We start from the raw sequence: 12,729 nt of genomic DNA, 5'->3' as shown, positions 1-12,729 counted from the left end.
CAAGGTAGTTACATGTGATATAAAGTATAGCTAGATGTGAATAACTGTTTTGTTTTGAGACAGGGTCTCTCTGTGTAGCCTTGGCCGTCTTGGACTTGCTTTGTAGAGCAGGCTGGCCTCAAACTAAGAGCAATCCACCTGCCTCTGCCTCCCTGAGTGCTGGGATTACAGGCCTGTTGCACCACCAAGCACGGCTTAGACGTGACCATCTTACACTTAAGATCAAGGCACATTTTATGCATGCACCTACGTGCATGTGATATGCCCAAGTGTCTAAGGTAGAGGCAAGCCTTGACTTAGACAGTGATTGTGGCGGCATCTTAGCTCCACCCAAGTGGAAGGATGAAGCAAAGTCCAGGATGGATAGAATCTCCAGGATTCCTGTCCAGCTGGGGGTGCTGGGGGGAGAGGGGGAGAGGGCGTGGGGGGTGGGGACAGGATGGGATAATGGACACAACCTTCCCCAAGGATTTTAGCGTTGCAGCTCTCATAGCTCAGAGCTATCGCAGTGAAACAGCAACTCCTAGACGGTCCTTAGTGAAACCGCTTGTGCCTCTTTTGTTCAAAGCGGACAGGGATTCCCAGGGGGATGAACCTCACTGGTTGGGGCTCAGATGCTGGCGATGCTTTATTTGCATCCAGGTGCCAGGCTATGTGATGACCTTGAGAATTTAGGGATTATGTGCCCTGGGGCACACAGGCATAGACACAGGAAGGGAGGCAGTCTTATTTCTGCAGCCTCAGGATAAGATTTTGGCCTCCAGTTTGAGATTTTTTGGAGTTTGGACCACATCTCTTATCTCACTTTAGCCCCATGCCTGTTTTTCCCAGTCACCCAGCCTGCAGGCCCCACACAATGACCCAAATTTGTCCTCTGGATTTTATATGCCCCATGTCATGCCATGCACACGCCACACTCACATATACACATCATATATCAGACACACACAAGAATAATAATACATTTTAGCGACTTTACTGTCTTATATTATGCGTATGGGGGTGCGCATATGTGTGCGGGTGCTGGTGGAAGGCAGAGGGTGTTGGATCCCCCGAAGCTGGAGTTACTGGTGCTTATGAGTCACCTCATATGGGTGATGGGAACCAACCTCGTGTCTTCTCCAAGAGCAGCAAGCGCTCTGAACCACTGAGGCCATCTCTCTAGCCCCATTTAAAAAAAGAAACAAGCCGTGCATGGTGGCGCACACCTTTAATCCCAGCACTTGGGAGGCAGAGGCAGGTGAATTTCTGTGAGTTTGAGGCCAGCCTGGTCTACAAAGCGAGTCTAGGACAGCCAAGGCTACACAGAGAAACCCTGTCTCGAAAAACCAAAATCAATCAATCAATCAATCAAAAAAATCAAAGCTTTTCCTCTATCAGCCATAGATGAACAGATAGCAGTTACTGGTTCACTCATCACAACATCTGTCTGTAGGGCCTGGGGACATGAGTGACTTAGTAAAAGAGCTTGACACAGAAGCGTGAAGGCCTTTATTCAGATCCCTAGGGCCTGAAAGCTTGTATTTGGAATTCAAGAGGGATCCTGGGGTACACTGGATAAGAGGCTCGTTGTAAGAGTTACTAGCTCCGTGGGCAGCCGCACAGCAGACAGCAGCATGGGGGGGGGGGGGGGACGGGGCTCTGAGGAGAGTTCACGCCCATGTTGGGGGAGGAGTCCTTTCTTCTGGTCTCAGAGCAATGGGATGTTTTCCTGTAGTTAGGCTGTCTCTGATTTCCTGATAGATGGCAGGGGAGGGGAGGCCATCTTGCATGGACAGGACCCAAAGGATGTGAGAGAAGGGAGGAGGGGGTCCCCATCGGTTGTATTGTACCTGTTACCCTGGTAACCTCCTGTGGTGGTTTGAATAGGAACAGCCTCATAGACTCATGGGCTTGGCCCATAAGGAGTGACAATATTAGGAGAAATTCTCTTTGTTGGAGAAAATGTGTCACTGTGGACGCAATCTTTAAGGTCTCTGTAGGCTTTGATCTTTTAAAGCCCTAGTTTATTTGGGGTTCCTTCATGCCTTCCAATCCAGAGAAAGATGGTTAGTAGGGTCAGGGGTTGTAGACCTTTGTAGACTCAGCTCTTTGGGGGGCAATCCCACTCTTCCAGCAGTCAAGATTAACAGCAAACTGTAGCAGAAAACAGGAACCAACAGCAGCAGGGGCAACAGCTGGACAACAGCAGCCTCTTCAGAGTTTTCTCCAGAGCGTTTCTCTCTAGGATTGAAACAAAGCAAAGTGATGGGAAGCCAAGGCATACAAAGCAGGGTCTCTCTGGTTTTCTGTTTTTTATTTTTATTTTTGTTTTTGTTTTTAGTTACCAATAGGATGTTTTCCAACTGGCAAATGCCATGCCCCACATGAGTCTGTTTCCAGCTGACAAACATCACGTACCCTCTCACAAGGCAGTCTCACATCTCACGCTTGGGATCAAGACAAAAACATGTTTACATCCACTGCAGGTCTCCTATGCTCAAGCTACACCCAGTCTCCTTCTGCTGCCTGAAGATGAAGATGCAGAACTCTCAGCATCTTCTCCAGCACCATGTCTGCCCTGTATGCCGCCATGTTTTCCGCCATGATGATAATGGACTAAACCTCTGAACCTGTATACCAGCCCCAGTTAACAGTTTTCCTCTGTAAGAGTTGCCTTGGTCGTGGTGTCTTTTCACAGCAATAAAACCCTAGCTAGGATACTCTGTCCTAGTAAGGGTTTCAATGGCTGTGATGAAACACCACGGCCAAAAGCAAGCCGGGGAGGAAAGGATTTATTTGGCTTACACTTCCACATTGTAGACCATCACTGAAGGAAGTCAGGACAGGAATTCAAACAGGGCAGGAGCCTGGAGGCAGGAGCTGAGGCAGAGGCCATGGAGGGGTGCTGCTCACTGGCTTGCTCTCCATGGCTTGCTCAGCCTGCTTCCTTATGGAACCAGGACCACCTGACCAGGAGCATGCCCTATACCCCACACACAGTGGGCTAGGCCCACCAATCACTAATTAAGAAAATGTCCTACAATTAGATCTGATGAAGATATTTTCTCAATTGAAGTTCTCTCCTTTCAGATAACTCTGGCTTGTGTCAAGTGACATAAACATCTCAGACACAGCAGGCAACCATAGGCAACCACACACTTTATGTAAAAGTGGGAAGGGGGACATAGAAAGAAAAACTTCCTGAAAAGCAGAGAAGGGGTAAGTCCACTTGTCCTCTGGAGGTCTGGGGGCATTTTAAGTGGTTTCGGTGACCTTGTGTGTGTCCTCCTTTATTTCAGATGATTTTAATGTCAACTTGCCACAAATTAGAATCACTCCAACAAGGAGCCTCTCATGAAGAAGTACCCTGACTGCCTCGATTGATGTGAGAGGCTCGCCCCAGTTGTGGGCAGCACCTTCTGGTAGCCGCTCAGATAAAAGGGAGGTGGCCAAAAGCCTCCTGCTCTCTTGGCCTGCCCTCTTGCCGCTGAGTTCATTTGTCCTGTTCCTACTCCTGTTGCTGCCTTGATTGCTATAAGAACCAGCATTTTCAAGCTTTCCTAGTGGGCCAGGGACCAGCTGCTGTCCAGGAGCTTTTTGAGCTTCCAGCATCAGATTAGGACTGCAGAGGCAGTCGTTCTTATGGCCTGAGCAATTCGGACTGTCGCCGCCCCGCCCCCCACTTCCTACTTCCGGTCCTCAGTAAGAGACTGCCGCCTTGGGGCTACTCTGAACGCTTAAGCAGCAAGTAACTACTGGTCTCTCAGCTCTCAACCTTGAACATATCTGACCTGTCTGGACCAGTCAGTGGCAAGGGGTCCCCGCTTGTGGGAGAAAAGGGCTGCCTAGACTTGGCTCAGCTCAGGGAAGAGAGGAAGAAGCCGGAAGCCCGCCATCTTTGCCATCCAGCGGTGGTCCCTTCCCTTATGCTGTCACTCAGGGATCTGTCCAGTCCCTAGTCCGTCATATGGCTTTTTGTCTTTTCTGGTTTTCTTTCCTTTTTTTATTGTTCTCAGTTTTCTTCCTCGTTATCCCAAAGTTTTTCCTTTCCTTTCTTCTTTCTTGGTATATAAAGCCTTGGTGACTCAACTTCCTTAAGACGGAGGCTGGTCTACAGTATCTGAGGGCCGACCTTTACCCCTCCGTCTCTCTCTGACTAGAGCTCCCTCACTCCTTCTTTCCGTTTTTTCCCTTTGCCTCTACCATTTCCTCTCTTCTGCTTCCCCCCTAATGCTAGTCCCTCAGCTCATCATGATTTCTCGCTGCTTTGTCTTCATTTTCCCCAGTCAAAGCAGCTAGTAACTAAGAGACTAGGGCACACGGTGCTTTTTTCTACCTGTTAGAAATAAGTTCCAGGTCGAGAAGAAAGCCCCGCCAACACAAAGGAAGCCTCTCGCCAAGGCAGACCTTTTTTGTTTCCGGGGCGAGCTGCTCGCTCACAGGAGCAGAAGGGCAAACCCACAGAGTGGGAAACTCAATAGTTTTTTTTTTTAATCTTAATTCAAGAGTAGTGTGTCCTTTCCCTGCTGGCTGGGCTCCAGGGTCAGTCTTGCATGGAGGAAGCACAGGAAATGGAGGGAAGCAAGACGGGGCAGGCCTGTCAGCGCCTGGGACACAGCAGGCCCTTTGTATAAACAAAAGGCCTACCACAGAGGGGATAGTAAAAAAATTTTAATTCCCTGTCATAAACAAAAGCTTTATGGTGGTGTGTCACAGGAAAGCTACTATTCTCTGTTCCTTGCACACTGAAGACAGTTGCTCCGGAAGGAGTGACTGCGTCTTAGCAAACGCCTACCCTAGTCTCAAGGCAGGTTTACAGCTGCATAGTGCTTTTTGTTGGGAAAAGTTCTCAAGCCTCAGGGATGGAGCCTTAACCATCAATTAAAACATCACCTCAGCACTCCCCTGACCTGGTCGCCTCCGGACTTCCAAGCACCTTTTCTGAAAGAATAAAGGTTACCTGAGCTAAAAACAACAAAACCTTAACACAATAGCTAACCATAAATGGGAGGAGTTTGGCACAAAACACAAGTAACATGAAAAACCAAGACAACATAGCTCCTCCAAAAATATCTAACACCCAGTAACCTCTAAGAGGAACAACTTAAATGAAAACCTAGCCAGGCAGTGGTGGCACAAGCCTTTAATCCCAGCACTGGGGAGGCAGAGGCAAGAGGATGTCTGTGAGTTCAAGGCCAGCCTGGTCTACAGAGTGAGTCCAGGACAGTAAAGGCTACACAGAGAAACCTTTTCTTGAAAAATCAAAACAAACAAACAACAACAACAACAACAAAGCTAGTCCCCACCCAATCAAAATAACAACTTAAAATATGTTCAGAGAAAACACAAACTCCTGGATGAATTCTTCCCCCCCCCAACATAATGTTTTTATTAATTATTTGGGAATTTCATACAATGCCCCTAGCTCACACTTGAGTCCCGTTCCTTCCCAGGTCCACCTTCCCACCCTTGCACACACACCCAACTTCCCAAAATCAAGTCCAGTTTGTGTTTCCCACATACTCACTGGAGACTGGCCACACTCCCACTGGCCAGCCCCTTCCAGAGAACTGAGTCCTTCCCCACCCCCCACCCAACACCCCCCAGAAGCCACCAACTGTGAAGAGCTACACTTCATCATCTTTATCACATTTTTAAAGGACTCAATAGCGTCATGAACGGACTGTTTCTTTTGGGTGGGGCTGCCACAGCAGCCTTCAGGGTCTCTCGCTCTCAGTCATGAGTCTGCAGTCATCAATACCTTTGCAAAAGATGCCTGCCTGTCCATAGCAGCTAGCAGCAGGGATCACAGACAGCGACATGGTTGCCATTGGCAACACGGATTGCAGATATCAACGTGGCTCCAGGTGGCAGCACAGATCGCAAACATCAGCATGGTGTCTGGCTGCATTATGGATCGTGAACATCCTCATGGTCTCTGGCTGCAGTACTTGCCGATCACGGAGGTCTTTCGAGAAGGCTCAACCCAGAAAAAAGAACCATTCTTCAGCTCATATATCTTGTTGCTGCCCAAAGTCAGGGTGACTGTGCAGTTAAGCAGTGTCTGGGGGCAGGACCTGCAAGAGTGTCGTGCTCCTGTGCACCATGCTGCCCTTGGTGCAGGACTCCCTGCCGGTAACCCCGGGCACAACCACCCTGTTTGCAGCCTGTAGGCAGCACTGAAGGCCTTATGCTCTCCTTCCCTTAGCACCTGAAGCAGGCCGGTGGTGGCTCGAACACCGAGGACCAGCTCTACTCAGCCATAACATGCTCCTTTGTCTGTCTCGGCCCCGCTCCCAAATCTGTCCCTCTCTCTACTGCACAAGTGCGCTCTGCTCCACTGTATTTCCCAGCCCCGTCCCCGCCCTTCCGCCTCCCCACCCATCCACCCCCGTCTCTGATACCCTGTTGCTCGGTGAGGTGATTGTGTGGTTGGGCAGGAGCAGGGCCTGTACGAGCTCCATGCTGCCGTGCACCACCCTGCCTCCAGCACAGACCCGGGCATGACCACCATGTTTGCTGCCCATGAGCAGCGCCCTGGCCCTGTGCTCTGCTTCCCACCAGTGGGACAACCACCATAAGCAGTAGGAACAGCTACAGCTCCATGCCTCAGGATGAACCTGCCGCCCGGGGTGGGGGATGGGGGCGTGAGGGGGTGGGGACCATCCTAGCAACCCACCCAGGCAGGCTGGGTGGTGGCCCAAAGCCTCCCAGTTGCCTGAGGACCAGCTCTACCTAGCAGTGACATGGCTCCTTTTAATTAAGAGATTAATATATCAGAATGACATAAGGAAGTCAAATTCACGATATGAAATATAATTCAGTAAAGGGACAAAAACACTGCTGAACAAAGCTCAAACTGAAATTATTATGAAAAGAAAATACTAAGGAAGTCAAAGAAAGTCTCCTCAGGATGAGGAGCATTGGAGGAACATAGACATGCCACTGTCTGGGGTGTCTTAATTGGGTTTCATTTTCTCTGCCAGTTAAGGAATTAAAAGGCAGGGGGAAAAGTCTCCCATGTAGCAGGTAAGTGTGGTGAAAACTTCATACAGAGAAGACAGAATCATTAGGTATGAAGAACGGCTTTTCTTAGGTGCAAGGGAAAGAGAGAGCACACACAGTAAGCACGCAGGAAGAAAGACCTATTGCAAAGCAGAGAGGGAATTTAGGAACCCTAGGAGCCTTCCTTGGCTAATTTAGGGCTGGTCAGTTTGAAAAAAAGGCAGGGTAGGGGTTTGAAGAGATGGCTTAGAGGTAAGAACACTAGCTGCTCTTCCAAAGGTACCGAGTTCAACTCCCAGCAACCACATGGTGGCTCACAACCATCTATGATGATATCTGGCACCCTCTTCTGGTGTAAGGGATATATGCAGGCAGAGTACTATATAAATAGTAAATCAATAAATCTTAAAAAAAAAAAAAAGTCAGGGTAGCTGATAGGCATGCAACTTTGGGATAAACACTTCCTGATCAGGCCTTCTCAGGGCAAGTCCATCAGTAGGGAGCCCCTATGAAAATCTATACCAGGCTTTTGTTTTAGTCTGTTTGGCTTTTGTCTCACTTAAGTAGGGTAAGGAAGAAGTCAGACATCTTGGAAGTTGATCATCTTCACTTCCTAGACATGACCCCTCTCCCTGTCTGTCTGTCTAGTCCCTCAGGTAGACAGGACGTGGGAACAGAGTCCCTAAGATGATGGCTTTAGTGTCCCCAGGATATATTGTGAGGAAGACAATGAGAAGGAATGGTGTGAGTGTCTAAACAGGACTCCTAGGAGGAAAGATCCTATAAAATATCTAACTCAGAGTCCAGTTAGAGAACTGCTAGCTCTGGTTCCCTCCCAGCCTGAACGGAGCCGTTTGCAATAAATGCGTTGCCTTTGTTACCTGTGAGCCAATCTTCGGCCTTGACTGGATGTTTGATTTTGTCTGCCCCATAGAATGAGCCTGATGACCCCCTAGATGAACACCAGCACCCCTGTTAGAGGAAAGTCTCACAGAGTAAATGAAAATAGTATATCAAGATTTGAAGACAGAGTAAAGGAATGGGATCATTTAGTCATGCTAAGTGGCACACACTTAAAAAGCAACTATGTAGTCCAGGTTGGCCTCATGATCTTCCTGCCTTCACCTCTTCAGAATCTTCTGCCAGCCTGGGCTACCACAACCACGGCACTTCTGAAATGTGTGAATCTCTGGGACAGCATGAACTCTGGGACTAGACGGAACAGATTTTCCTACCGAAGGGATAGAAAATACTTTCAATAAATACAAAGAAGAAAAATTCCCAAAAGTAGAGAAAGAAATGCCCTTCCAGATAAAAGAAACACACAGACCACCAAATATAACCAGAAAACAAAATCCTCATATCCTATCATGGTTGAAACACCAAACACACAGGAAAAGAAAGTATATTTGAAAGCTGTAGAGAGAAAGACAAAAATCACACTTAACGGCAGTAAATGAAAAGACTCATAGTTGGTCAAGGTGCTAAAAACAGGTGAATGTCAAGTGCTCACTCAGTTTTGAATGGGCCACCTAAATCATCCTGGGCAGACCTGGCCCTGCCCCTCTCCCTGCAGCATGAGGGAGAGCACCACCCACCCCACCACCTTGCCTGGGAAGAACAGTAGAGCTTCCCAGTTGTTGGGGTTGTGGGTGAGCTGGCCCCAAGGATGTGAGAGCAGGAGAGCTGGCCTGGCCCCAGTACAATAGAGCTGGCCTTGGTGGCTTGGGCCCAGGAGACCCAGCCAAGAGGGTGTAAGAGCAGAAGGAAGAGCTATCAGGCTGACCAACTCAGCTACCATCCACGTCCAGATCCAGGGCTTAGAGCTGACCCACCCCAACATCCACCCCATCTATAAACTGCTGGAGCATGTGAAGGGGCTGGTCCTCCAGAACCAAAGCTGTAAGATCTCCACAACACAGGGCGACAACAAGATATCCCAGAGGTATCTCAGTGAGGATACAGTATTGATAGTGAAGCCAGAGCTCATTGCAATGAACATTTGAAGAAAAAAAAAAAACCTGTTTGGGCAAAAGGGTGTACTGGGTGACACACTGTGACACACAGCAGATTCCACTTATCACACTCAAACCACAGTGGTTCAACCAGATATAAACACCCCTGTGGGTGTTAGTCAAAGTGAGCGTGGTGCTGTGCTCCTGTATCCCAGCCCTAGGGAGGAAGATGAAGGAGGAGGCTGAGTCCCAGGCAGGCCTGGGCACTATCTGAAAACAAAAAAACAAAAACCCTCTTTGAAGCTGGGCGTGCACGTCTTTAATCCCAGCACTCGGGAGGCAGAGGCAGGTGGATGAGTTCGAGGCCAGCCTGGTCTACAGAGCGAGTCCAGGACAGCCAAGGCTACACAGAGAAACCCTGTCTTGAAAACCAAAAAAGAAAGAAAAAAGAAAAAAAAAAAACCTCTTTGAGTAAAAGTGTACTATTGCACCTGTACTAGTCTAGGGAAAGAATATAGAATTGACCAGAAAGAAATGAGGCGAGAGACAGGGAGGCTGAGTGGAAGCCTCCATGAGATGAGAAGGTGCAACAATCCTGTACTATCACACCGTGGCTAGAGGGAAGCAGTGTCAGGTTTTCTCTTCTCCTTCTCGCCTTTGGGCCTTTTCACACACAACCCTCACTCCGTTCCCTACCACTCCGATCACCTAACTAATTAGCCCTCAACGTGCAGCTCAACTTTAGTGTGAATCACACTGTAAATGCGATTCATAGTTGTTAATTTATAACACGATCATTTATTTACCCGGCTGTCCTTCATTAGACTATAAACTCCTAAATATGAGCAGCCCGGTACCTGGCCCAATAAACATATATACAAAGAAATGATGTCTTCAAGTGTGCGGCACAGGAACTTACATTACCAAGTATGTGGCAACTATTAAACATATATACGAAGTACACACACACACACACACACACACACACACACAATTTTTGTTTTTAAGAAACTGAAATCACAGAGATTTTTTTTTTTATTATTTTAACTGAAGCTAAGCCTTAAGCAAGTGATCAGATCCTTAAAACTCGGACCTCCGATTTTTCTTGTTTCTCGAGTGGAGTTTATGCTTCATTTTCCCTGACATCAAAACTTGTGAAGAGCTAACTTGGAGCCAGGAGGTCTCACCCACTCTGCACTTCTGCAAAAGCTGAGGTTTCTCTTCTGGAAGCTTAAGTATACTTCTTGCCCTGCCCCATCTAGGCAGCTGTGACCGCCTTGAAGAAGAAGAAAAAAGGAAACAAAACACTCAGATCAGAACCTGAGACTGATCAGCCGCCTCTGTCCTCAGCGGGAACCCAGCAAGGACACCGGGTAAGAGGGGCACATCAGGGCACTGGCCAGGCAGCGGAGCTGGCTGGGAAATGCCGGTTGGAGCGGGAAGGTGAACACGTTAGCTGGGATTACAGGTGGAGGCTGCGGGGAGTCCTTGTGGGGGTCACATGGGGAAGAGAGAAGGATGAAAAAAAAAGCTGGTGCAGATTGCCTTCACCAACCCAGACCAGACTTCGGGGAATCTAGTAACAGGTGGTTTATTCCCAATGTGTTTAAACCCATTATCATTTGGGGAAAAAAAAGTTTCCTAGTGTACAGGGAAGTACTGGGGAAAAGTTTCTAGTGCACAAGGAAGTGTAATTACATTGAAGTTCAACTCAGGTGGATAGTGTCATTTCTTCCAGGAAGATGGATTCTAGAGATAGGCTACCTGTGCTAATTTAAGGGCCTAAGGGTCTGGCCTGGTCATGCAGATAGTGTAGAGGTCATTTGGGCTTTTAGCTACCTCTGGTCTTGGTTGTGGGATCTTGGGGGAGCCTCTGGTTATGAGAGTCATTTATATTACTAGCCACCCAGTACCCTGATAACACAGTTCACCAGGCTCAATTCTCAGCTTCCTGGGTGGAAGAGCAGGGTTTTGTTTTGTTTTGTTTTCATCTTTCCTATTAGAAAGCCAGTCCTGTGTGTTTAGCATCCCTGGTTTCTCTGGAGATCTGTGGATGCAAGGACCAACAGGAAGCACCACATGTATGAGTAGAGGTCAAAGAAAAGGATGAGATGTGACAAGCAGGGCAGCCTGCTCAGCTCGTCTTCCTCACCAGATTTCAGGGTTTTCATAGAATTATGAAACTGACTTTCTTTCTTTTCTTCTTCTTTTTTTTTTTCTTTTCTTTTCCTTTTATTTATTTATTTTTTTAAAGACCTATGAATTTTTTTTTTAAGAGACAGAGTTTCTCTGTGTAGCCCTGGCTGTTCTGGACTCGCTTTGTAGACCAAGCTGGCCTCGAACTCACAGCGATCCGCCTGCCTCTGGTTCCCCGAGTGCTGGGATTACAGGCGTGCGCCTCCGCACCTGGCTGAGCTGTGAAATCTTGAAAGAAAGAAGGAAAAAAATTAACTAGTCATGATAAACGTGTTTGTTCCTATTGCTCCTTCTATGGCCACATCTTCTTTCTTCCTACACAGACAGCATGGTGGCAGACCTCCCCAGCTGCCTTCCTCTCCTCCTGATGCTGGCGCTGTGGGAGCCTGCGCGTCTGCTGTGCACTCAGCCTAAGGGCCTCTCCAGGGCTCGCTGGTTTGAAATTCAGCACATACAAACGAGCCCTCAGCGATGCCTCACGGCGATGCGCGGTGTCAACAATTACACCCGGCACTGCAAACAGAAAAACACCTTTCTGCACGAGTCCTTCCAGGGTGTGGCTGCTGCCTGTGGTTTGCGCAACACCACCTGCAAGAACGGTTGGAAGAACTGCCACAAGAGCGCGCAGCCTGTCCGCATGACTGACTGTCTCCACACTGGAGGAGCCTACCCCGCCTGCCGCTACAGCGATGCTGAACGCTACAAGTTCTTCATTGTAGCCTGTGAACGCCCAAGGAAGGATGACCCTCCCTACCCGCTGGTTCCTGTGCATTTAGACCGGATCATCTGAGGCCGAGGGTGCTTTTCTTCTGTCTGCCACGGGTTCTCTTGCAGCTCATTCCACTTTGCTTTTTGTTCCCGCGGAAAAGGGAAGGTGTTGGAAGAATTCCAGTGCCTAAGCTATCAGAATAGAGCCAAGATAAAGAAATAGGGGGCGTGGGTTATGACGTAGTTCAGTAATTGAGTACTTGCTCCAGTGCTCAAAGGTCCCTGGGCTCAATCACCATATCTCTCCTACCCTCTCCCCCCGCCCCCAAAAAAAAAAGAAAGAAAAAGAAATAGGATTATTTTCTGCTCTGGAGTTACCTTTGTTGAAGGAGGAATATAGGAAAAGGATAGAATCCAACCATCTGAACGATTTACCCTGCAGTGTTTTGGGTCAAGCTTTATTGTACTATGCTTGTAGAAATAAAACCATTTTCTTTTTCATTATAATGAGTATGAATTTTGCCGGTTTGGTTTTTTGTTTTGTTTTGTTTTAATTTGAGAGGGTCTGATTTGGTTAAAGTGGATTCAACACCACTATGTAGCCAAGGATGGCTATCAGCTCTTTATTAAATTTCTTTTAAATCCTTTTTGACAAATATGGTCATATTCACTCCTTATTGTCTTCTCTTATTTCCCCACTCTTGCTCAGTCCCTTCCTCCCTCCCGCCCTGTGAGGTCCACGATCCCATGCCAGGACAGGAGGAAGGTCACTGGAGGCCAGGAGGCTGGAGAGATTTTTGAGAATTCATAGTTGTTTTTCGCTTCAGCCTAAAGCCACAGGCAGGCAGGCAGCCACCAGCAGGCACCAGGCACACAGCGGCTG

At 48.1% G+C, this 12,729-nt stretch overlaps 2 protein-coding genes across 2 annotated transcripts in view; one reads left to right on the top strand and one right to left on the bottom strand.

Moving 5' to 3' along the window:
- The window catches only part of LOC311589056 (protein NYNRIN-like), a 183,608-nt gene that overhangs the window by 132,306 nt on the left and 38,573 nt on the right, over nt 1-12,729 (bottom strand). The gene's annotated exons all lie outside the window — the stretch shown is intronic.
- Nucleotides 10,175-12,368, top strand: RNASE6 (ribonuclease A family member 6). The gene is made up of 2 exons (XM_084767792.1): nt 10,175-10,315; nt 11,462-12,368. Exon 2 carries the CDS (start codon nt 11,467-11,469, stop codon nt 11,926-11,928), a length of 462 nt encoding a protein of 153 aa, XP_084623918.1. The 5' UTR covers nt 10,175-10,315; nt 11,462-11,466; the 3' UTR covers nt 11,929-12,368.

This window comes from Acomys minous (genome assembly GCF_964271855.1).
Source record: "Acomys minous genome assembly, chromosome: 18".
Lineage (NCBI taxonomy): Eukaryota > Metazoa > Chordata > Mammalia > Rodentia > Muridae > Acomys > Acomys minous.
Note: the sequence above shows the minus strand (reverse complement) of the source record. Positions and strands in the feature narration are given on the sequence as shown.

Excerpts from the sequence above, each read along its gene's own strand:
- RNASE6 (XM_084767792.1), top strand. The coding sequence starts at position 11,467 with ATGGTGGCAGACCTCCCCAGCTGCCTTCCTCTCCTCCTGATGCTGGCG.